This window comes from Coturnix japonica, chromosome 5 (assembly GCF_001577835.2).
Source record: "Coturnix japonica isolate 7356 chromosome 5, Coturnix japonica 2.1, whole genome shotgun sequence".
NCBI lineage: Eukaryota > Metazoa > Chordata > Aves > Galliformes > Phasianidae > Coturnix > Coturnix japonica.
In genome coordinates this window covers 962,011-983,905 of record NC_029520.1, presented here as the reverse complement: position 1 = coordinate 983,905, position 21,895 = coordinate 962,011, and the positions used below count along the sequence as shown (strand labels likewise).

Genomic DNA, 21,895 nt, shown 5'->3' with positions numbered 1-21,895 from the left:
GTACAGCAAAGCACAGTATTGATTTAAACTTCCTTTTCTTTGGGCACAGCAGCCCCACCAGAATCCCATTAATTACCAACTTTCACTTGCAATTCAATCCAAGAAACAGCTTTGTGCACACAGACTCAAACATCTTTAACCAACAGTGGGTTTGAAACCAGATTGAATATATTTCCTTCTCTCCACATACACATGGAGAACATACACATATGTAAATAAAGGTACTGCTTTAGTGACCACTTGGGATGAGGCCATAAGAACAGAAGCCTAAACTTGCTTCCAAAACGATGCAGGAATTTTTCTTTTTAAAGTCAAAGAATTAAGGTGGGTTTACTGTCTTCCTGTCACTGAAGTCACTTAACTGCTATTTGTTCTACTGGCAACGCGTATCTCACAACACACATCTCAAGCAGAAATCTAAGTCAGGGACATTTAGTTCTGATTAGCTGCTGCTCACGTTCATGGACTGCTTTTGCTGTGCAGAACCTGCTACACACAGTGTGGATGGTAGCAGCCCTGTCTATAGTGACATGCAGAGAAAGCCTGAGCTGCTGTCATTGGTACCCCTGTCCTAGGGGACTTCAGCTTCTGGCATCATCAGTCTAATCTATTTTGCATGCTGCTGTTAACTAGGAGGCTTCGGGGCTATTTGGTTTGCCAGCTACATAAGAGAAAGACATGAAAATTATTACAGCAAAAAGATTTCCCTAGTAGCAAAAATATTACTAAAACACTCAGTGTTTGCATTACACTTCTGTTTCTGCCTCCACTGTAAAGCAATCATTAGGCAACCTCTTCGTATTTATCTTCTCACACACACAAACTAAATAAATATAAAAGCACACTTGCAATAATATATAGTTGTAACTACAGAGTAAAAGGAGAGCCAGAGAGCATCTAAGACTCACCAGTGCTGAGGCTTTCAGTCAAGATGGATAGACAACAATGCTGAAGCTCACCACAAAAACTCCACAAAAGAACAATCTCCAGAAAGAGATGCTGCCTTAGTGGTGGTCAGCCCTTAAATGGGATCTAGGGGAGGTGGATTACCTTCACCTGTGCTCCTGCAGCTGACTCGTAGCTCAGACTCAGCTGCTTAATCAGAGGTTCAGGCTGTGATCCACAGTTTCCCTTACAGTACCCAAAGTGAGAAGCCAGTTCTTCAGCTGGCTTCGTTCTACACGTGGCATTATCTATAACTACATACTAAAACCAAAAGTTGCTAATATTTCATCATGCAAGCACTGTATGAATTAACAGCTTTTGCAGGCAGACGGGCTGTAGCCTGTCAGATAGCAGCATCTTTTATTTTGCATTCTCCAGACATCAATAACCCTTCTACTCTTTTTCTTAATGAGAAAAAACAGGCAGATGTGGTATAGCCGGACACTGGTATTCATTATGATTCCCTCCAGCTTTATATAGCCAAAAAGAGAAGGGGAGGGGGAATACTATGAAACACACCCTTCAATTAGTAATTTTTACAACACGTCCTTTACGTACTCATGTAAAAGATTCAGGAATTCAGCCATTTGTGGAACATTGTGGAACAGCTTCGTCCTTCCAGCTGCCTTATTGACAAATGTCATGTTTTGAGGTGACTGGCATCGGCAGAGAGAAACTAGAACGCTTTTCCAGAATGAATGTCAAGTCTTTAATGTCTCATAAACCAATTGGGAGCGGACGCACCGCCATGTTGCCGCGGAGCATTCTGGGACATGTAGTCAATCCGCCCCACTTCTATCATCCTCCAGCAGGGGGAGGCGGTGAGGACGGACTCCATTTCCCAGCAGGCAACGCGGGCCCAGCAGGCGGCGCGGCGAGAAAATGGCGGTCGATAAGGACTTGATGGAGTTGGATCTGTACGGGCTGCTGGGGGTCGGCGAGAAGGCGTCGGAGAAGGAGGTCAGAGCTGTGTTGCCTCACGTTACCCTTCTATTTCTTCACCTCAACGCTGTGGGGATGGATCTTGGTTTGGGAAGGGCGGAACCTGGTGGAGGGGAAGAAGGCTCTGAGTACAACTAGCACCCAAACGTGGTTAAATTAGCATCGTTGTTTCCCCCATTAGGCTTTTTCTGTGTAATTAAGAGCGATACAAGTGCAACAGGTAAATCGTGGAAGCCAAAGGCAGTGTGTAGCCAGCAAATGTGTTGCCTTGATGTATCAATACAGATCACAGGGCTCCATGAAGCAATGGGCTTTGCTGCTGAGATGATGCTGGGATGGGGAAATGGATAAAGAAATGACAAAGTGGGTGTTTTATCCACAAGGTGGAGCTGAGCCACCTCCTATGCCATCACATGTTAAAGTTCGGTTTGGCAGCTGGACTTACATTCATGCAGATGTTGTGCTGAGGAAGGAAACACACAGTATAAAAGTTTTACTATTGACTTAACCCATAACGTTGTAAGTTTTTTCTATGAAGGACAGAAGTGATTAAACAGTCCTTTGTCATAATCTCTTCACCTCACCAAGGTTGTTGCGCAGTGAACTATATCAGCTCTGTAGTACAGCGTGGTTACAAAGGACAGGTTGCTTCACTGAGGTTGAAAATAGCTTTTCAGAGGTCTCCTGCTATTACAGTAGACTAGTGAAAGGTATTCTAACTTGATGAAGTAACACTCTAGAAGTGGACTTTGCTATCAGGCATGGGGAGTATGCAGTGATGTAAGTGAAAGTTGGTTCAACCAAGCCTTCAGTTCATGAGAGATGTGGTTTAAATTAAACAAAACAAAGGGCAGCAAAAACAAAGAAACAGAAACATCCACTAAATTGTAACTTTCTTGTTCCTATAGTGTTATTTGTTTGTGACCTAGGTGGTACCAGCTGACAGATCTCTTCTTCTTGTAGGTTAAGAAAGCATACCGCCAGAAGGCCCTGACTTGTCACCCAGATAAGAACCCAGATAATCCCCGAGCAGGTGAGATGATCCTGTATGGCTACAAGCCACTCTTGGTTGTTTTCACACTTACAGACTCCTGGAAGTGTCTCTGTTATAACTTCAGGTCTGTCTTTTTATGCAATTAAGATAATGCTTAGATTTGTGTATGTAAGACTCGGAGTTACTTGCATTACTATTAACTAGCTTGTTTTTTTAAAGCTAAATGCATGCAAAAATCCCCCTCATGATACCTGAATCACATAACTGTAACTGTTCTAAATGTTTCCTGGTAGTTCAGTATTCTAATTGATACCTCTCTCAGTTGAAACTTCAATAACAAACTTATAAATCAGTATTTTGTATCAGCATTACCCATTATTGCCTGTTAGCCTTAACACTGTAGAACTGAGTATATACAAAGTCAGCAAGGTCTGTTCTTTTTACACTTGCTGCATTTAAGTTTTGTAGCTATAGGTAGCAATTAACAGTGGTGGTAACTGGAAGGATGTTGTTCCTAACACTCAGTCTAACTGCAGGTAGAGGAATTCCAAGCCTGTAGATGGGTTCTATTGAGATCATGTTTGTGAGGTTTCTCTTAAAATAAAACATCTGTTGTTCTTGTTTCTTGATCTACACTGAAGTTTATGTAACAAATGTTCTTTCATCTGTGCGGATTATGTTTATAAGTTGGCTTGCAAAATGCTTTGGAAGGATTATTCTTCTTTCTGATGTTCTGCAGGTCTCTTTCAGAAAGGATTGTGTTTTCTGGTTGATCTCCAGGCCGCTAGAGTGATTTTCTGCATCTTACCCTTTTTTCTTCTAATTCCCAGCGGAAGTTTTCCACCAGCTGTCTCAGGCCTTAGCTGTTCTGACAGATGCAGCAGCAAGGGTAAGGACGCCTATCCCTTGGTTATATTGGGACTGTGTGTTGCTGCATGCTGGAGAAGCGGTAGGAACTCGCATCCTGTCTGCCCTGATCTCCACTTGAGCCCCTGTGAATGCACATCTTGTCTGTTATTCCCTGTAGCCCTCCATGAGATGAAATAGCAGGTGCCAGATAAGAGCTTTGATAAATGTTTTTTTCTGATCTGTGCTGGGAGTAGCTCTGTTTGCAGTGACTATGAGATACTGTCTTTAATAACATACTCATCTGGGACCTATCTCATTTAAAGAATGAAATAACCACCAGTGATTGATTCAGGATGCATTCAGTTTCTGTGGCAGCAGTGCAATTCTGGTTCCCTTGAAATCAAGATGAGGCAAGCAAATAGTATCTAGACATGGGATCACTAAGGCTCAGAGCCCTTCCATCAGTGGGGCACAGCAAAGCTGAATCATAGTTGTGATGTCTGTCCTTCTGCTGCTCAAGCTTTGCAGGCTGCCAGATGTAGCTTGGACTCTGTTCTTCCTGTAAGGAAGTGGTTGAGTGTATTGCAAGGTCTGAAAGTAATCCACGTGAAAGGCAGGAACAAAAACAGCATGAAAGTGAGTCAGCATGAGCATCTTCTACATCATCCAGATGAACTCAGGAGAGAAGGCACATTAGAATGCCAGATAAGATTTAAAAGCATGAAATGACTCTTCAGATGTTGGCAGAGATTGAAAAGGATAATGATATGAAGGATAATGATAATAGTTTGAGCAGATGTCAGTGAAGTTGCTGGTTTACCCCAATTCTGAAGTCACTAAATGAATGTTGATGTGCTGTTGCAACTCCCCTATGCATCTCCCCTATGAGGAGAGACTTAGGGAACTGGGTCTGTTTAGCCTTGAAAAAAGAAGGCTGAGAGGGGACTTGATCCAGGTTTATAAATACCTGAGGTGTGGGAGCCTTAGTGGTGAGTCTGGTCTCTTTTCAGTAGTGCGTGGGGATAGGACTAGGGGTAATGGGATGAAAGTACAGCATAGGAAGTTCCGCACGAATGTGCGGAAGAACTTCTTTACAGTGAGGGTGACGGAGCACTGGAACAGGCTGCCCAGGGAGGTGGTGGAGTCTCCTTCTCTGGAGATATTTAAGACCCGCCTGGACACCTACCTGTGTGACGTGGTGTAGGGAGCCTGCTTTGGCAGGGGGGTTGGACTCGATGATCTCTAGAGGTCCCTTCCAACCCCTACAATTCTGTGATTTTGTGATTCTGTGAACTGAGGAATACTGGTGTTCTTTGCTCTTATATGTGAGTCAACCATCTGTCTTATCAGCAGGTCTTTTACATAAACCTTTCTCATCATAAAAGTTTGTTGTAAATCAAACTTGACTTGTTTCTGGTGCCCCTAAAGTTACTTTTGACCTGTTCAGAGGAAAATAAAACATATATTCTCACCTCTAAAAATGGGTGAGGTTTTTTCCTACAGTTCACAGTTACTCCTAGATTTCTTCACTCTTCCAGGCTCAATCTGGAGGTCCTTCTCATGTTGGAGTTAACACAAATACCCTGAAAACGTTTTAAAAGTGTTAGCAAGAAGCAGGAAATGTTTCACCCCTTCTTACAGTTTCTCAGTAGCTGACCTCCCTTCTACTCACAGCTTTACATTTTGTCCCTTTTGCTTTGCATGGTTACACTGTTCTGTTGGTTTTTTGACAGGCGGCATATGACAAAGTGAGAAAAGCCAAAAAGCAAGCGGCAGAAAGGACACAAAAGCTTGATGAGAAGCGAAAGAAAGTAAAGCTTGGTAAGGAAATCAAAACTTCATTTTCTTTGGGCTCGGAACCTTCATTAGCTGGGCACTTACATTTCTTTGGTGCTGGAATTCACCATGAACTGTTACGTTGCTGTTCATCTGTTATAGGATGATTCTGTTCTAGCAAGGAACTGGGGCTTTAGATGCCCATTAGGACTGCTGATATATTGCTCTGTTTGAGCAGAGGAGAGACAGAAAAGCTATTATGTCTCTACTTTGAGTTTGTTAGAGGTGTAGCCAAGTGTTGGATCATTACAACCACCTCTGGACAGCAGTGAAAACTCTTTGTTTTTTTTTAATTTTGTTTCTTTCTCTGCAGATCTTGAAGCCAGGGAACGAGAAGCCCAGACCCGTGATAGTGAAGAGGAGGAGATCCGGATAACGAGGACCTTAGAACAAGAAGTAATGATCCATTCTTAGATTTGTATACTGCATTTGAGAATAACTGCTGAAAGTCTATGCAAAACACATGAGTTGTGGTAATTCTGTGTAGCAGTCCCTCAGCCTTTTGCATTAATGGGCTCTGTAAAGAGGGGCATGTGTGACAGTCTGGCGAATGCTTTTTGGCATAGCAGAAAGTAACTAATTGGGTGTATGCTGGCTGATAGGGACGATGTCATTAGGAACAGGAGGGATCTAAGTATTAAATGAGCACTGGAGCTGGCACATAGGGCTAATGGAAGGTTTATGTCAGAAGATGGGGCTAAGTTAAAAGCTGTCCTTGGTAGTTTTCAACTGGCATGAGTCAAGCATGGAACTGTTCCCATGCTGCCTTACCTTTGCTCCTAGATAATACGGTTGCGTGAAGAAGGCTCTCGTCAGCTTGAAGAGCAGCAGAGACTCATTCGAGAGCAGATCCAGCTTGAAAGACAGCAGCGCATCCAAGGTGAGATAGGTGAGACTGTGGTGCTTGGCCAAACTAGGTACCCCTGGGTCTCCAACTTCTTTATAGATGGAGCAGGGCTTACATACAGATGAAGCCCTCTGACTTGGTCATCCTGCCACATATAGGACCCTACTTAGACCTTTAAGACTAGCATTCCTGTGAGGCCTTTTCTTGCATCTGGCAGATTGCTGTTTAACATATTGTTGCTCCTCTTTGATAAGGATTCTAAAGCTTTGAATGTAGCTGGCCTGATGTTGAGCACCTCAGCTGTGCTGAAGGGAAACGTGAAGTCTTACTTATCCATCATAATTAAACCACTCGGTGTGTTATCTCCCTCTAACTCCAGTTAAAGTACTCACTTTACTCACTCATCCAGTACTCACTTTACACTGCAGCTTTTACTGATACTGTCATATAAGGTTTTTTGGGTGCTGAAATAATCAGTGCAATAAAAATTGAGACATACACTTGCAGAATACATTCTCAAGTCAAATTTAGTGCTAATGCTTTTTAGCTGATGAATTTTTACCCACTTATTAACTTTCTTACATCATCTTATAACTATTTTTTTCTCTGCACTACTTAGGCAACCAAGTAGGAAATGGAGCAGAAGGCCAAATAACTCCCAAACTCAAAGTAAGTCATCTCTATGAAGATGGATTTGGCGAAACACAGGTAGAATATTTGTAGTTTTGGAAAATGGAAAGGACTCCTGCTGAGCTGGCATGGCCTTTTGTACAGTGGTGATGAAGCACCTCTATTTAGTGCATATTATGCAAGCCAACACCTTCCATCCCTGCCTTTAAAATACCCTTCCTCCCTTATTTTTATCTTCTTTTACTTTCTCATGTAAACATTTGAGACTGAAATTGAGTCATCTGTTCTTTAGGCACTGAGAAACATCTGCTTATTACCCTGATACAGCCATTAATAAACCTTCAGGTGCAGTTTTAACTCCTCACTGTTCCCCAAATAATTTCTTCTCTGTGCACACTCTGATGTTGAAGTTATTGTCTGGGCCATTCTGGGACTGTAGCTGTAAATAGCAAACTTGATTACTGTGCAGGTGGTGCGAGCTGTGTTCAGTGTGGCAGCGTGTTCAAATGGACTAAATTAACTTCTCACATTTTATTTTCCAGCTAAAATGGAAATGCAGGAAAGAAGATGAGACAGGAGGGGGATACTCAAAAGAAGTTCTGCTGCGGATTCTGCAGAAGGTGCTGCTTTGCTGTTACTTGATGTTCCCTTGTTTTCAGTGTTATAGGAGGGGGCAGAACATCCTTGGAAGCTCCTTATAAACCAGGGAAGCTGATTTCCTTCTCTTGTTGAGCCCTCTCATTCATGCCATTTTCAGAGATATCAGCACAATCCATTTGTTGTGAGCTGTTCCTAGGTGCACGTTTGCCTTCTTCCTAGTAGGGATTCCCAGTGAAACAGAGCAACCACAGGCTCTTCTCCAGAGTGACTCATGTCCTTTATAAAGGTTAGACTGGCTGTGTGGTTATAGTGCACTTTTTACCTTTACTTAAAGCACTGTATGTTAACTTCTGTGGGGAGTTCAAAGGCAGGAACAGACAAGCCTTTGATCTGATTAATCCCAGCATATGGTCTTCATTCAGGTGAATATCTCCTGTAACTGAGCTGAACAGCCCTCTTGCCTTGGGGGTCTGTTGGAAGCAAAGTTTGTAGCTACGTGCAGCCCCAGCACTGTTTCCTGGAGGGACAAATTATGACAGATTGAGATCAATGGGAGCATCCTGAAAGACAGAAAGGGTGACAGCTCAAGTCTCATGTCTATGAAGACACGTTTTCCTTGCAGTCACGCCATAGGTGAACTTGACTTTTCTTCTGGGTTTGTAATTAACTTCTCTTTCTCTCTCCAAACAGTACGGTGATGTGATGAATCTATTGATCTCCAGTAGGAAGGCTGGGAGTGCAGTGGTGGAATTTGCTACTGTTAAAGCTGCTGTAAGTCTGGGGGAGACCACAGATGTGAACAGTGGAGAGTGGGCAAGAAGGGGTGTTTCAGAAGGGAAGATTTAGCTGTCTGACAGCCTAGAAATGCTGCCTTGTTATTAAGGCAGTGGAGAAGGGTAATGAGAGTCTAAAGGTACAGATGGATGAAGGGAGTGGCAAAGCTTGAGGCATAAACTCAGAGCAGATCATGCACATAAACAAGTAGGCTGTGCTTGTAGGCTTCTGAGGGAAGAGACACTGCTTTAAAGGGCAGGCACCAAACTATTCAACCAGCTCTCATGGGGGGTGATGGGCTTAATGAATCTTAGAGATTATATCAAGCATTTGCAGTTTAAAAGAAATTAAAATGTCTTAACTCATGATGAGCTCTAATAATTCATGTTACTGTGGAAATAGAAATAATCTGTACAGTAACTACTGTAATTAAATAAACCTGTAATGTTAGTAGTTCCATCCACTTAAATTTACAAGAGTTTTCTTGGTTTTTGTCACCTGTTCTTTCACTTAATCTATCCAAATAACTGAGGAAAAAAAACAAACAAAGAAACAACCCACAACTGCCTTTGCTCTGTTTTACCCATCTTTGATGCAGAAATGAACCATGAAGGGTGCTTCTCATGTAGGGCATCTGTGAAATCTTCATTGATCTCGATAACAGGCTTAGATAGAAAAATTGGTAGGGTTGTGAGTGAGCTGTGAGGGAGTGTGACCCAAAATTCAGATGGTGACGATGGAATATTTTCATTGGTAGGAAATGGCTTTGAAGAATGAAGTTGGCCTGACAGATAATCCTCTAAAAATTTCTTGGCTGGAAGGCCAGCCCCGAAACAATCCCAGCCATGTCCTTTCTGACAGCGGTGGTCAGCATAGGACTTCACAGGTAAGAAGAATATAAGCAGCTGTTACTTAGATGTTTCTGTAGCAACCTAAATTTAGGGAGTGCTTTGTGTTTATGGTGGGATGCATCGATTCCTAGTGGAGCAAGAAAAGAAGCTGGTTAAAACACAAAATGTCTCCTCTAATGTGCAATGCTGTGTCAAATTGTTGGCCATCAGTTACCTGCCACTCCTGTTGCCCCTTTGGGTTGGAAACTGTATCCACTTCTTTTGGAGCGTGTTAAACTCTGTGTTTTAAAGCAAAGTGTAAATATGTCTCATGCTCTGCCTGTGTTCTGATCTGGCTCTGGAGAGCTCATTCACACCTAAGAGGTGGAGTGGAGAGTCACTAGTTCAGAGGTTGGTAGTGTATTCTTACGTGTGTGTCTTCAACTGTTAAAGACTTATTGTTTGACTGAATTGATCTTGGCTTGTTTCCATGACCAAAGCTTGTTAATTGGAAACTGCAGTGTCTGCCTGCTGTGAAGGATTAGATAGTGGAGCAGCAGCAAGGGAGGACAGACTAAAGCAGCAAATGGAGTTCATGCTGTGTGGAGTTGGCTACTCTGGTCCAGCATACCCTCATCAGTCCATTGCTAGCTCTCAGAATGATGGGTTATGTCCAGTGATTTGCAACCTTTTCCAAGAGCTGCACTTGCAATGCTTGTGTTCTTTTGACTGCTTTTAAGTGTAAGCAGCAGCGATCTCTTTAATTACATTGCTGTCTTGCTGTCCAGACTAAGATACCCATGCTGCTCTGGTTTGTTTTACTGTTTGCTTCATTAGGCCTTCCCAAAGTCCTGCTGTGCTTCTACTTGGATGTTTCCGAAATGTACACCTTGATAATCCCCTCTCTTGGCCTTATTGTTTCTAGCTGTCATAACAGTCTTTGTTCTCAGCTCCTCAGTCCCAGTCCTCCAAGTGGGGTCTTTTGGGTATCATTTGATGTTGCTCCAGTCTACTGCCAGCCTTATCCCTTTCATACGCAGTCTGGCTTTCCATCCATCAGGAGCTACATTCTTTCTTTCAGGCTCATTCTGATTTTAAGCTGCCCTCACTTCCTCTTTGCTGTCTCTTGGCGGCTCCTATTTTTGTCTGATTCCACCTTCTGTTTGCTCCCACTCTTTGCTAACGCAGCTCCTTCCTTGCTGTGCTTCAGGAGACAGCTGAAGAGCTGCACTGTTCTCATGGCAACATACTCACTACCCATCCCCTGTCTGTGTTCCGTGTATGGGGTTGACAGCTGTGCACCAAAACCCACAAATAATGGAGACCCACAGAGAGTCTAGACCAGGACAGAAGCAGTTCCTAGGAGAAAGCAAGGCTGACTGCTGAAACATCATGCTGTGAGTAGACAGTATGCTGCAAATTATGTACCTACAGTTTTTGCTGACTTGTTTCATCCCACGGCAAAGGATGAGTGATGTCCTTCCTAGAGGACAGGAGGGCTAAGCTTTACAAATTATAAAGCTACAAAAGCTGTGGTTTGACCGCTGTTACTTTCGGATACTTGAGAGCAACAACCATTTGATTGCTGTAGCTCTGATTGGCTCAAAGCACATGAAGACTATATAGTGCTATGAGGAATATTTTTTGCCACTGCAACAGCATAAAGTGCTCGCTCGTGGGTAAAGTCATCACTGTACTTAGTGGTGCCACCCTATATGTGCTCCCCATTCATTTTTGGCCATCCATTCAGCCACAGTAAAGTGCTGAGAAAAGCCTTCTGTCTGATATCCTTTCACAATCTTTTCTAAGCTTCAGCGCTTCAGCAGGTATGGTTCATGTTATCTGACTTCACCAGGTTCACATCAGTTTGTAGGTTGAGTTCTGTGCCTTCTCTGGAATCTCTGTGCACCTTGCTGTAGCCTGCTTCCATAGCTCAGAGTTGTCTTTGTTCATGGGATTTTTGTTTGATTTAAGAAGATCCTTAGTCTCTTATCTAGCTATGAGAAAAAGATAAAACATTGTGATGACCCAGTAGGCTCTGCAGTGTCTTTTTAGCAGGTTAGTGCCCAAGTGTTACTCAGCATAGAAGAGCATTTTCCCACTGTCCACATCACAGAATGAAGAACTCTCCTTCTCAGGGGATGGTAGGGTACCAGCAGCTCTAGTCTTTTCCCAACCCAATAAATACCTCAGGTGCCAGAGAAAGGATTGATCTTGGTCACCACAGTTAGTAGACCTATGCTCCTGCTACGTGGCCTTTGTTGTTTTGGCTTGCTACCAAAGAAATGAGGCAACAAGGCACTTCTAGTCACAGATACATTTATTCTTCCATGTCTATACAGCTGATAGGTCAGTGCATGCTTCAAGCAGCAGTATCTAGAGAAATTTCTTCTGCTAGTAGGCTAAATAAACTGCTGTTCCTGTATTATGAGCTTATATAGATGGTTACCTGTTTCCAGGCTGCAAGTACCAACTGCATTTGAATTATGGGGGAGGGGGGAAGCTCACATGAAAAGAAACAAAGGGAGAGGAACAGCTTCGATTTTTCCACATACCAATATGTTGAGAGAAGAAACATCAGTTTCTGTCTCTTGACCCTTGTCATAGCTATGGTTTTGAGATAATAACACTGTCTCATTATAGGCTGCCTGCTTATCCACAAATTGTGTATGCCATACCCCTTTCTGTCCAAACTCTGCCATGTCACAGCCACATCCCCCAAAAAAGTCTTTAGTCAAAGAATACCAGTCTTCTATGTGGAGGAAATACACAGTCAAGGGTGAGAAATTCCCAGTGTGGAGAATGGAAACTTGCCCACAAAGTTCCAGCAGACAGTGCTCTCATCTAGGCGCGGAGCCTGTCAGCTCTGCTCTGAAGGACTTCTCGGCGAGGACAAGAACAGTCTGTGATGGGTAAGGCAACAACAATAAAACAGACCACGCACAACAGGGGTCCTACAGTATCCTTCTTCCCATCAGGACTAGAGAAAACGGCATCGGCAGTGGGTAAATGTGATACATTAAGTGATAAATACCTTCAAATGGCATAATCTCTTGGATTCTGTTTCCTGAGGGTCTGCAGAACATCCTCGAGAAGCGATAGCCCCAAATCCACTTTGAAGGACAGGAAAGGATCAGACAGATCAGAAAGAGTGGTGCTGTTCTGGGAACCAGTCTCTGAAGTCACGCAGTCTGTAGCCTGGTCCTTGTGGAACTGCGTTTGAGTGGCTTTGTTGTATTGATGAGAAGTACCAGAAAAGGAGACATCGGAGTGGGAATCTGTGTGATCAATGATGTTAGGGCAGCTAGAGCTGTCCAGGTACAGCCGGGGAGGCTTAGGAGGTGCTTGTGCCTTGGCCAGGTTTTGCTCACTCTGACATGACAGGTAATCAGACTTGTCCTTCAGATCCCTCAAGCATTCCCTCTTCTGGCACTGTCCATCATTGTCCAGCGTGTGGCTGTTCTTGTTCAAGATAATGACCTGGTTGCCCAGCTTTTTGTGTCTCCTGAGTGAGAAACGTCTGAAGAACGTTGTGGATTTAATGGATCCTCTCCGCCAAGTATCCATGCTGATAAAAAGCAAAGAAAAGAAGAAAACTGCTGACTCTTCACAGTCAGGTGTCGAACTTCAGTCCCAGGCTCAGCAGCAAGTCGCACAACAGGAACAACCTCTTCCTCCCCTGTACCTGTAGCTGGAAGGAAAACAGAGAGGCTGGTATTGCAGGAAATGCAAACTTCACACTACATCTCTGTATTAAGGAGCAGTTGACCTGCCTGATAAATTAGGGAATCTCCTTCAGTGGAGAAGGTACGGTGATGTCTGAGCTTGATAAATCTGTGCTGCAGAAGCAAGCTGATGAAGAATAGCAAAGGCACACAGTCACCATGAGAACAGATTTAATCTAGCATCTAGAACAGAAGGGCACTTTGGTACCATGGTAACCAGCCACCTTCATGGTGAAGGGCACAGTATAAAAATCTCAGTGGGTGGTTAGGAAGGGAGTCGGTGACTCAGTAATGCTGAAGGAAACCAAAGAAAGGGAAATTTAAACAAGCAAACAAACAAAAACTACAAAACAAAAATGTTAAAGATGAGCATTAGGAAAATAGAATGCAAAATAGTCTTACGGTGTGTTGGAGCTGCACCCGAGTCCAACTGGCAGAGAAGAGAAACTGCTGAAGTACTGAGAGAACGGTGACCACCACGTTCTGAGATGCTGGAAGAAGAAAGTCCAGGAGCAATTGAGCCAAATTGGACCTAGAGCAATAAAAATCCACAACGCCGCCTTCTCTTCATGTGCTTCTTGTCACTGCTTCCCAGGCTGCAGTTCCTTGTTCGTATGTATTTGTTTTGAGCCAAGCCCTTGCTGAGTCAGCCACGTCAGAAACTGGGTTTTACACTATTGGTAATTGCCAGGATTGCAGGAAGTAGGTGTGTAAAGTGGCAAAGCATCAGCCCACACTCTGCCTGAGGAGAAAGCAAGCTCCAGCTGAGACAGGCACCCAGATTGCTTGAGAACCGTCAACATGGACGTCAACGTGGAGCCCATCTTGAATCAGGCTGTTTCTTCCCTCCTGCTGCTTCTAATGGCTTGTTGTATCAGCGAGACTTCCAAATGAGGCTGGAAATAATCTCTTGTCTGTTTTAAATTTAAATCCAGAGCGTGAGGTAGTGATTCAGGTTTGCATGGGTGACTCATTTGCATGAGTCTCACACAGCCCTATTTCATTCAGCAGGGCAGATGACAGTAAGTATCTGTGGTTAGTGGACAGGAGCTTTGAAGAAACCTTGTTCTGCCACTGAAGGCTGATAAAATCTGTTGCTTTCTCAGACACTATGAAAATCTGTGCTGAAAGGTTGTTTCATTCATGCAGTTCCAAAGATACCAATTAGCCTATTAGTCTCTTGAATTCCCCACTCAAAGTTACTCATCTATTGTGGGCTTCTATTCTGTCCTCACAGCTATGTGCTCTGCAGCTGGAGTAACCAATTTCCTTGCTCTGTTTTCCTGGTCTACTATCCTTTTCTGGTCTTCTACCTTTTCATCCCTTATAGTTTCTATTTAATCTATCCTTAAATCACCGCTAATTTTAATGAATGTTAGATTTTTGTTTGTTTTTTGTCACCTTTTGTCAAGACTCTTTTATTTCTGCCTAAACCGTCAAGCAAATGAGATGGATGTTTCCAAGCACTGTGGCACTTTAAATACAGCTGAAATAAGTCGGGCCACCTACTAATGCTCAATGACTTTTGAAAGGAGAATGGCAAAACTACCATTTTGCTCTGAGATAGCAGCTGTCATTTGCTGCCTACATTTATTAGGTAGTCTGCAATCACCATGTAGCTGATGTGACAGTTACTACCACACGCTGCAGAAGGGCTCCAAGAGCTTTTGGGAGCTGAAACTCTTGTGCCAGGTTTGGGAACGTACTTTGGTTTTCTTCTGTGCAGCTCCTTCCATAGCTGACTCAAATGTACGTGTTCAGAGTGTGACTTAAGGAGAAGAGAACTGCGGGGAGTCAGTGACTTTGCAATGTGGGCTCTCCTTGATATGTTGCGTTTGTTTTCTGCTCTTAGGCATCTGTGGTCTCCGAGCGGGATTACGAGAGCTTGGTGATGATGCGGATGCGCCAAGCAGCAGAGAGGCAGAAGTTGATTGCTCAGCTCAAGCAGGAAGATGAGGAAGAGTCTCACACCTAGAATGAAAGTATGGATTCTCCCCACCCCATCGTTGTTCATTTCTAAAGCTGTTTCTTAAATTAAGGCAATAAAACTCCTTTTTAAAGTAAAAACAGTTGTTGGTGCCTGCAGCACTTTGCAGAGAACAGGAAAAGATGGCTGTATAAGTTTCCATTTTAGCCTGTGTGCTCAGTGTAGCTGTCCCACCAGCATTCAGGATTTGAGAGGTGCTATAAGAACAAACACCAAATATTTGTAAGTGTTGTAATTCCTGTAAGTTTGCTTAAGAGATATGGACCGAGAAGTCTTCGGCACCAACTGATCAGAATAACCCAAAGACATCAGTCTCTTTAGTGAGATGCTTTATTGGTGTTACCCTTACATCAGGATTGATTGCAGCATTGCAACTGCTACTATTAACTTTACATAGCCTGTAATTGATATGTTGACAAGACCTGTTTGCACTGATCAAGGGCCACTTTGGGAACTGATGTGTTATGTTTGAATGGAGCTTGAGACTGAAAGCCTGATGCTGCTAACGATGGCTCCGTTTGGGAGGGAAACTGGACTTGCTGCTGCATGAAGAGATTCTCAGAGAGCACTGTGTAGATTAATCAGTTCCTACTTTCTCTTTAGGGATGAGATAGTGCACTGTCCATTCTTGACCTCCCATCCTTGCCCTCCAGGATCTGGGAGGAGGCTTGTTCTGAGCTCACAGTTCAGCACATACCCTCTGAGACAGCCCTGAGGAACAGACAGGCAAGGCTATGATTTGAGCTCCTTCCAATGCATGCTAAATAGATTATTAAAATGCAGAAAGATGGTATTTGCCAGACTGCCATTCAGACAAATGTGGAGTTAGAGCCATCTGTTTTATGCGCATGATATAATCTGGACTGGGCATACCTTCCTCCCCCCAGGTCTTTGGAAATGGCAGGGATGCTGAGTTTCCATTAGGTGAAGCCTTGCCTCTGCACTGCTCCTCCCCTGACGCCTGAGTGCCTGGAGTCTGGGACAGAAAAGAATTACTCAAGGGGAAATGTTTGATGTCGGTCTGGTGTGAGATGATCCCCAGCAGAGCCTGGCTGAGGTGGAATGCAGAAGTCTTCTTCTCTATTCCTTGTGGAGGCACCACACCAGCGTCTGGCCCACACCCGTCATGCTCACCACCCGGTAACCACAGCTCTCCAGCTTGTTCAGGACTATCCGTGGTGCATCATTCACGTAGTACTCCCAGCTGCAAGCGGGGAAAAAGGAGAGCTGAAGTGAAAAAGGAGATGAGAATTTCCTTGTGGAACTGTGTTTTCCTCGCTAATTAACTGGTACAAAACACCGCAGTGGTCATAATGCCTGTGTGATGCAACACCTTGGTTAAACAGACTGGAAGACCAGGCCTCAATTGACACAGCTGGACCTTTCTGGAAGCTTTTTAAAAGGACTTGGGTATTTTAAAGGAGTGAAATATCATTGTTCTGCATTGCTCTTACCATAAAGAAAATAGATGGTGATCATGGATGGATGGAGCAGAAAGGCAGCACAACACAGACATAAAATGTGTTGAATTAGGTTGGGAAGTGGCAGAACTGAAATGGCAAGTCTACCCTTCAGTGCTGGATTTGGCAGCCTTTCTGTTCCTTTAATACAGTTGTTTGGGCTGCAGTATTTATTCAAGCAGATGGGATAAGCTTCATAATTGTGTAGCTCTTAGGTGACTCACTGTGCCTGATAAGCTGATAATGATGGGCTGCGGGATCGTTGATGATCTCAGTTGGGCATCCTAACAAAGACTATCCCAGCTTTTCTGCTAATAGTAATAAAGAAAGACCCAAAAAGCATTTCCAAAGTTGCTAAGATTGCAGAACGTATATAGTGATGAGCATTTTTAAAGCATGAAATATCACCCAGATGGGAAAGTATTTTTCCAGTTTCTCAAGACAAGACTATGCAAGAATTATAGATGCAATATACAGATAGTATCTATTATTATAGTGCCTCTGAACTTAATGTTTTCTCTAAGTGGCTTGCCACATACCTTTCAGATTCACATGTTGGAGTAGGTAAATATTATTGCCATTATGCAGAGAAAGGAGCTGAGGCAGGGCTTGTTATTTGTAGGAACCTCAATTGGAGTGGCTGAGCTGAAAGCACAAGGCAAGCTGAGTGGCCTAGGGCCTTAAATTCAGCTCCACGTTGAGCTAAACAAAACACCTTGCACGATGCCTATCAAGTGTGCCACCCTCTCCACATGGAAGCAGTGTGATGGGGATGTTTGTAAAGTCTTTCATCTAGAAACCAGCAGAGGACAGAGGTCAGGCCAGAAAGGAGAGGAGAGAATGAGCATGCGCTCATTTTAAGTACACCAGCCTTTGGCTCCCAGGTATACCAATGGTAGGTGAGGGAGCACATGCTGTGTGTGGGAATGGGGCTGAGCTACAGCAAGAGCATCCTAACACGGTGACTTCTAGTCTGATTTAAAAGTAGCAGCATGGATTGATAGCCTTTATTATGACAAGAGGTGCAGGGGACGTTGTCCTTCATCTACTCAAAGTCCCATTTTGCAGTAGCCAAGGATTGGCTTTGCGACCTAAATGCCCAAAGGTTCTGCCCCTGCTCATTAGGTAAGGGATGGAGGATGCGTGCTGACAACTGATGGTGCTTAATGATGTGCCATTTGCAGTAGTTGCTTAACAGGATCCACGTTCCCCTTTATTAGAGGCAATTAAGTGCTTTATGTATATTATAGTGCTACAACAGATCCATACTGCTTAGACTCTTTCTTTCAGGCTCCCTCTGAGCTCCTTAAATCATGTTTAAGGCTTTGGATCTCACTGTGGAAAGGGTGGATTTGTGTCATCGTGTGGCAGTGGGATAGAAAACCCTGCTCAACCATGGGATTGGACTTGATCATCTCAGAGGTCTTTTCCAACCTTAATGATTCTATAATGTTATGAACTCCTCTCTGGCTGCTCGGGCAGGCAGCATGGAGGCATTCTGCCTTCCTTCCCTTCTTGTTTCACCCAAATCCTAGAGATTCGCCTTATTTCAGAGCCAGCAGCACTTCATCCTCAAAGCCTCTCCTGGTTCTCTCCTCAGGTCTCTTCTCCCATTGCATAACTCCCAGGCTCAGCTCCAAAGGCGGCAGCACGAAGCTGGCACTGCTGCCAATTTCTTTGCCACCCACAGAGTTGGGAATAGCAGCGCAGAGATGGCTCAACTCTGCAAACCCACCTGAGCCTCTGCTGATGGAAGGGAGCAAACAGAAGAGGCCAAGTTCCTGCCAAAGCAGGTGGCCCAAGTTTCATTATTTTTCCATTATTTTTCTGCTCTTTTTTTAAACTCCTAAGTTTTGTGATGCAATGGAGGAGTTGGGCCTTGATGCCTGTCTGCCCGGTGCTGAGGACATGGGTCTTTTCAGCTCTACTGATGGAAGTCTGAACATGCTGGGACCAAGGAAATGCCTGGTTTTCCTCCCACTCCTCCTCTGCACCACAGCGTGAGTGGGCAAGCATGAGCAGAAATCATACTGCTCCCCTCTGCTTTAACTTAACTTGCATTGAGGTGTTTTCTTTTGCTTTGGTGGAGTTTTGCTGGTTTCTTTGTTGTTTTGTTATTTGAATCCTAGAGAAAAAAACAAGTCAAGATACTGAACTGGGGGGGAGGATGGGATGGGATGTGTGCCAAGATACAAAGAACAGGATGGCAGCGTTTCCAAGCTTCACCCTTGGTGTTAAACTCAGCGTAGGCAGAGTGACACAGGAACGCAAAGAAGCTTTGGATGTGTTGGGAACACACAGTCTAATGGGACGGGGGCAAAAGCAGCTCAAAGCCCAGTGGCTCAGCACCCCAAGAGGGAGGGATGCTCAATAACAGGGAGAAAGCTTGAGCTGGGATGGGTTGGGACAGGCTGTGGGAGGGCACCTAATGTGGGCTGGCACTAAACCTGGATAGAAGCAGGCTTTGTGAATGGGCACCATTTGCTTCTGAGCAGCTTGGGGCTGGAAGTGGTACCAAAACAGTCCTGGGATTAGAAGTAGGTGTGCCAGAGAGTGAAGCTTTGGGGAGAAAGGGAACGGGGGAGAGAAACATTGCACTTACAAGTGGTTCCCAAGCATGTTCCTCTTTGTGGCCCCCAGGAACTGCATCAGGTTGGGATCCGAGTGCTCATCTCCCACCATGGTGGGACCGACTTCCTGCAGAAAAGGAGCAGACTGGGTTGAGCAATGCGTGGCAATGCAACTACCTGGATACATCCCAGGACAAAGCCACCTGTGTGTCTCAGATGAGGGCTTTGGTCTGGAGGGCCACCTGCTGGCTGAGCACACAGTGGTCATTCAGTCTGGAGGGCAGCTGTGAGGTGGCACTCATGGCCTTGCTGTACTAAACCAGCAACACTTCAATGCTTGGCCATGAAATGATAGGGCCACTTAGGGCTTGTCCTGGCAGAGGACAGCTATGGGAAGGGCTCCACTAGCAAGGAAAAATGAAAGCCCATCACCTCCTGCTATGTGCCAGCATGAGCTGTTTCCAGCTGTAGCTTGATGCCAGAGTTCAGGCTGTAAATGTTTGCTTTGCTCTGCTAAAGTGCAGAGTTCCCAAAGGCTGCAGGGAGAAGTATTTCAGTCCATTCTGCTGCATGCATTTCCCTGAAGCACCTTAAAACATCTACCTCGTGCACTGTAACTCAGTCCATAATCATTCAATCAACTTGTACGATGCCAAATGCCACCACAAACGGAGGCACCTCCAGGGATGTGTCTCTAAGGCCAAGCTGGATGGGGCACCCTGATGTGGTTGGGGCTTTTGAGGTCCCTTCCAACCCAACCGTGTTGTGGTTCCATAGACTTTAAGGACCCTCCCAACCCAACTATTCTATGATCTTTAAGATCCATTCCAAGGCGAGTATTCTATGGTTCCATAATCTATAAGAACCCTTCCAACCCAACCCTTCTATGGTTCCATGACTCTAAGAACCCTTCCAACCCAACCATTCTATGGTTCCATGATCTCTAAGAACCCCTCCATCCCAACCACTGCATACTGCACTGTGATTTCATGCCACAGCATCCCAGCATGTCCTCCTCAGTTCCCTGCTCTCTGGGACTGAGCTGTACCTGTAATGAGGCATCTTTGCATCTCTCATTAAATTCCTGCCAACTTGTTTTGCGGTTTTCCTCATTACACCCTTCCTATTGCAAAAGCATGGCATTTATACCTATATATACCTATAGCTCCCCTTGGGAAAAGGGGAAAACACACCTGGACACCCTTCTGCTCTTACAGATGTGCATCTGGCTGCAAGAGCTGCTCTGAGGGCTGTGGATGCTGCAATCACCAGGAAGCAGCGTTTCCTTTATGGCTTTCTATACCAATGTGGCTTTGGGTACAATGCAACGATCCCACTGCCAATAACACCCTGCCTTTTCTCTGGGGCTGTGTTTTCCATGGGAAAAGGGAAAACCTGCAATGAGATCACACGGCTGGAAATTACTTCCTCTGACTTTCACGGGCTCCTGCAACAAGTTTCCCAAGTGATGCTATTGGGTGTTTGCAAAGAGAACAGCGCAGCACTAGAGGCAGCCCACAGCACAGAAGGGACGGTACGAAGGGGAGGAGGGCTTGTGCACAGCGCTATTTGCACAACGCACCTCTGGAGCATCGCACCCCATGGGGACCCCCCTTCCCATCCCTCTGCTCGCGTCGCCCTTTGCTCTATGCAATCCCCCAGCCTTAACTAGGACCCAAAGCCCCACAGCCTGGGACTCACCATGCGGATCTGTGTGCTGATGAGGAGGTACGGCATGATCCCACCGCTAACACCGCAGCCCCCGGGTAGTGCCCAGGGGAGGCTGAGTCCCCTCCCGTCCTTCCCCCGCTCCGCCCGAGGGGGGAGGTGGCCGCGTTGCTCCCTCCCCGAGGGACCGGAGCGGGGGGGTGAGGGAGGTGCTGAGCTTTGTGCAAGGCTCTATGGCTCTGTTGGGCCATAGAGGGTTGGGGGGTAGGGGGGAGATGTGCAGGGAGAGATGGGGATAGAGAGAAGAGGGAAAAGGATGGAGAGACAAGGGAGAGAGGTGATGGATATAATGGACAAGGAGGTGAATTACAAGAAGGTGATGGATAGGAAGATGTTGGATGAGAAAATTATAGACAGGGAGACAAAGGACAGGGGATGAGGGGCAGAGAGATGAAGGAAAAGGTGATAATGGAGACAAGGAACAGAGAGATGAGGGTTAGAGAGGTGATGGGCAGGGAGACAAAGGACAGAAAGATGGTTGATAGATAATGGACAGCTGGTCCTTATAGCGTTTAAATATGGTGGTTTAAACCCCTTCAAAATGTGAGGGGAGAAAAGTCCCTCCCCATTTTGATCAGCAACTGTTAGTATGACACCACTAATTCCTTATTTCTTACTGATCTTCAGAAACAAGCAGCTCAGGGGCAAAGCAGGCGGCTGTTCCCAAGCATCTGGGGCATGTTGTGTCCTTCCTGCCTGACCTGGGGCCTGATACACTGCAATGCCACAGTTACTGATTAACCTCCACAGCTTGAAATCCAGACCCTTGGATCTTTCTGCAAATTAAAGATATATATCCAGGGCTCTTGTGGAGTGGCAGGCTGCCCAATGCTCACTCTCACTGCTCAGTTTGGCTCTTTATAAAGGGAGGAGGGGTGATAAAAGAGAGGTAAAAGAAAACAGAGCCTGCACACGATGTTTTGGTATCAGATTTCCCATTAAGAAATCAAAATCTGGGAGAGCAGCCCAAGTGCTTTACACAGCAATGGCGTGAGAGCAAGCTATAAAGCACACTGCAATGTGTCTCAGTGGCTCCATTCATCATTGAGAAGCAGTTATTGCTCCTTGGCATGGCTCTGAGCTGTCTGCTTAAAGTCAGACCTTTAGGGCATGTTTTGAACCCCAGAGCTCTCTGGTTGGTAGACCAAGTCATCTTCAAGCACCTCTGCAGGGGGGAT

The 21,895-nt window shown here is 44.9% G+C and overlaps 3 protein-coding genes across 8 annotated transcripts; 1 reads left to right on the top strand and 2 right to left on the bottom strand.

Moving 5' to 3' along the window:
* The first annotated feature begins 1,773 nt into the window (after positions 1-1,773).
* On the top strand, positions 1,774-15,940 carry DNAJC17 (DnaJ heat shock protein family (Hsp40) member C17). Of its 5 annotated transcripts, none has more exons than XR_001555312.1 (12): positions 1,774-1,905; positions 2,851-2,920; positions 3,712-3,770; positions 5,464-5,551; positions 5,880-5,962; positions 6,350-6,455; positions 7,033-7,082; positions 7,586-7,663; positions 8,334-8,414; positions 9,175-9,303; positions 10,534-10,644; positions 14,825-14,937. XR_001555312.1 is itself a non-coding variant. In XM_015863248.2 (12 exons), exons 1-11 carry the CDS (start codon positions 1,828-1,830, stop codon positions 14,945-14,947), a joined length of 945 nt encoding a protein of 314 aa, XP_015718734.1. In that variant the 5' UTR covers positions 1,774-1,827; the 3' UTR covers positions 14,948-14,954; positions 15,847-15,940. The 5 variants fall into 5 exon arrangements, 4 of the variants coding, with proteins under 4 accessions (XP_015718734.1, XP_015718735.1, XP_015718733.1 ...); XM_015863248.2 differs by lacking the exon at positions 10,534-10,644 and adding an exon at positions 15,847-15,940 and having other exon boundaries at positions 14,825-14,954; XM_015863249.2 differs by lacking the exon at positions 10,534-10,644 and having other exon boundaries at positions 6,350-6,446; positions 14,825-15,737.
* On the bottom strand, positions 11,550-14,828 carry C5H15orf62 (chromosome 5 C15orf62 homolog). The gene is made up of 2 exons (XM_015863251.2): positions 13,375-14,828; positions 11,550-12,938 (listed from the first exon to the last, which is right to left on the bottom strand). Exon 2 carries the CDS (start codon positions 12,812-12,814, stop codon positions 12,284-12,286), a length of 531 nt encoding a protein of 176 aa, XP_015718737.1. The 5' UTR covers positions 12,815-12,938; positions 13,375-14,828; the 3' UTR covers positions 11,550-12,283.
* On the bottom strand, positions 15,272-20,889 carry GCHFR (GTP cyclohydrolase I feedback regulator). 2 transcript variants are annotated; one of them, XR_004307311.1, is made up of 4 exons: positions 20,691-20,889; positions 19,022-19,116; positions 15,833-16,163; positions 15,272-15,670 (listed from the first exon to the last, which is right to left on the bottom strand). XR_004307311.1 is itself a non-coding variant. In XM_015863253.2 (3 exons), the coding sequence occupies exons 1-3, from the start codon at positions 20,724-20,726 to the stop codon at positions 16,040-16,042; spliced, it is 255 nt and encodes an 84-aa protein (XP_015718739.1). In that variant the 5' UTR covers positions 20,727-20,889; the 3' UTR covers positions 15,272-16,039. The 2 variants fall into 2 exon arrangements, 1 of the variants encoding a protein (XP_015718739.1); XM_015863253.2 differs by having other exon boundaries at positions 15,272-16,163.
* Between the last annotated feature and the right edge of the window lie 1,006 nt (positions 20,890-21,895).